This window comes from Arachis duranensis, chromosome 4 (assembly GCF_000817695.3).
Source record: "Arachis duranensis cultivar V14167 chromosome 4, aradu.V14167.gnm2.J7QH, whole genome shotgun sequence".
Lineage (NCBI taxonomy): Eukaryota > Viridiplantae > Streptophyta > Magnoliopsida > Fabales > Fabaceae > Arachis > Arachis duranensis.
In genome coordinates this window covers 28,687,266-28,689,501 of record NC_029775.3, presented here as the reverse complement: position 1 = coordinate 28,689,501, position 2,236 = coordinate 28,687,266, and the positions used below count along the sequence as shown (strand labels likewise).

Here is a 2,236-nt window from a genome sequence, read left to right as displayed (position 1 = left end):
CTATGAAATGTTAATATCATGAACTTTTATATGATTATGGTCTAACTTAAGTGAAATGTTAATATTGAAATACATCTTGAAATACTATAAAAATGCTTGAACTTTTATATATCAGTTGCTCACTTGATTGCAATCTTTTAGCTGCAGGGCTTTCCTTAAGTGAAATGTTAATATTGAAATACATCTTGAAATACTATAAAAATGCTTGAATTTTTATATATTAGTTGCTCATTTGCTTGCAATCTTTTAACTGCAGGGCTTTCTTTATTAGTTGCAACCAAAACAAACTTAATTTCAGTTTAAAATTTCAAAATTCAAAAGTCAACAGATTAAATAAAGTAAAAATAAAAGAAGAAAACCACTCTGCAATGCTTGCTTATTATTCTAAACTGCTCCACTTCTTTATAGTATTATTATTGTTATTACTATTACTAATACTATTTAGCCTCTGCATTCAAAAACTAATTAAAATTACAAAGCACCATGTTCACTAATCACTACCACTTGTGAAGGAACTTTCACCCTTTCCTCACTAATCACTACTCTCAATTATTATTATTCTCAAATGGGACAAGAATCAGATTAGAAAAGTCAACTGGTATTGGAAATTTTCTCAATTTCCACACGTTCTGTTGTATGTGTTCATAGACTTGTCCCTAACTAAACTAATAAGCCACCTTTCATTGATTGGTACTGCATTCTTGGAGTAAGTATTAACATTTCTAATGATGACCCTTTTCCTTTTTGGTGCTAAAGTTTGTAGTTTTTATCTTGGTTCTTCTTTATCATGAACTTTTATATGATGCTTCTAAATTATTTTATGACCTTATTACCTTAACCTGAATGGTGTATCTGCATGACCTTATAAAATTTTTGGGTATGTTCTATAGTGCCTTCAAAATTAGCATGTTTCAATTTTTATAAAAGAGTGAGTCTCATCTCTTAACACTCGTATTTAGACAATTTATAAAATGATTCTCATGCCAACACTAATACATGAATTTAGTATTAAAATGATTCCCATAATTTACTATTTGTAATATTGAATTTGTAATGTACTTATTATAGGATTTTAAAGGAAGTGAATGCATACATTTGGCTCGACTACTTTAATTGTGCATTTTGATTTGGTTTATTCTAATTTTATAATTATGCATTTATGATATGATTTATATTAATTTTATACCCTCATGTATTTTAATTTTATTGATATAGGTATTTTCAAATTACTTCATGGCTAGTAATGCTAGAGAAGACACACAAAGCAATAGTGTTGCTCCAAATGATAATGAAGTTGAAGTTCAAAGTAATGCTAATCCAACTTCAGAAACTCCACAAGCAACGGATAATGTCTCAACTCCAGAAGGATCAACTCCTAATGAAGGTGACAATAAGACTCATGTTAAGAGTGCTTACTGGGAGTATTTTGATCGTTTGAAAGTTGAAGGTGAATGGAAGGCGAAGTGTAAGTTTTGCAAGACTGTGCTTAGTGCAAATTCGAGGAATGGTACCAAGTCATTGCGGAACCATGTGGATCGATATTGCAAGAGAATAAAGGTGGCAAACTCTAGGCAATCATCAATTGTTGAATCATTGTCAAAACAATCACAAAAGCAAAAAGTGAATGAAGATGGTTTTGTGTTTGATCCTTCATTTACAAGAAAATGTGTTGCTAAAATGATTATTTTGCATGAGTATCCTATGAGTTGTGTGGACCACCATGGATTGAGGCGAGCTTTTGCTTTAATGCAACCAACTTTTAAAATGCCTAGTTGAAACACTATCAGAAAAGACATCTTGAACATGTATGGGGACGAGAAGCAGAAGTTAACCCTTCAACTAGATGAAAATGATAGTAGAGTTGCAATAACTAGTGATATGTGGACTTCCAACCAAGAAAAAGGATACATGGTTGTCACAGCTCACTATATTGATACTTCGTGGAAGTTGCATATGCGCCTATTAAGGTACTTTAAACATTTTATAAACTTTTATAAAATTAAGTTGTTTTCATATGTTGAGCTAGGTTAATCAAAAAATGCATGCATGTTTGTTAATCTTTTCAGCTTTTGTTATGTTCCTTGTCCCCATACAAGTGAAGTTCTCACTGAAACGTTGATGAAAATATTGTTAGAATGGAACATTGATAGAAAAGTGTCCACTGTTACATTGGATAACTGTTCTACTAATGATGCTATGATAGATGGACTGTTGGGGCGTTTGGATTCTTCATTGT

The 2,236-nt window shown here is 31.4% G+C and overlaps 1 protein-coding gene across 1 annotated transcript; it reads left to right on the top strand.

Moving 5' to 3' along the window:
• The first annotated feature begins 1,233 nt into the window (after positions 1-1,233).
• On the top strand, positions 1,234-1,776 carry LOC110280448 (zinc finger BED domain-containing protein RICESLEEPER 4-like). Its single transcript, XM_021141505.2, has one exon. It carries the CDS (start codon positions 1,234-1,236, stop codon positions 1,774-1,776), a length of 543 nt encoding a protein of 180 aa, XP_020997164.2.
• Positions 1,777-2,236: the final 460 nt, after the last annotated feature.

What these genes read in the sequence shown, in the direction of transcription:
- LOC110280448 (XM_021141505.2), top strand. Translation starts at nt 1,234, where the DNA reads ATGGCTAGTAATGCTAGAGAAGACACACAAAGCAATAGTGTTGCTCCA.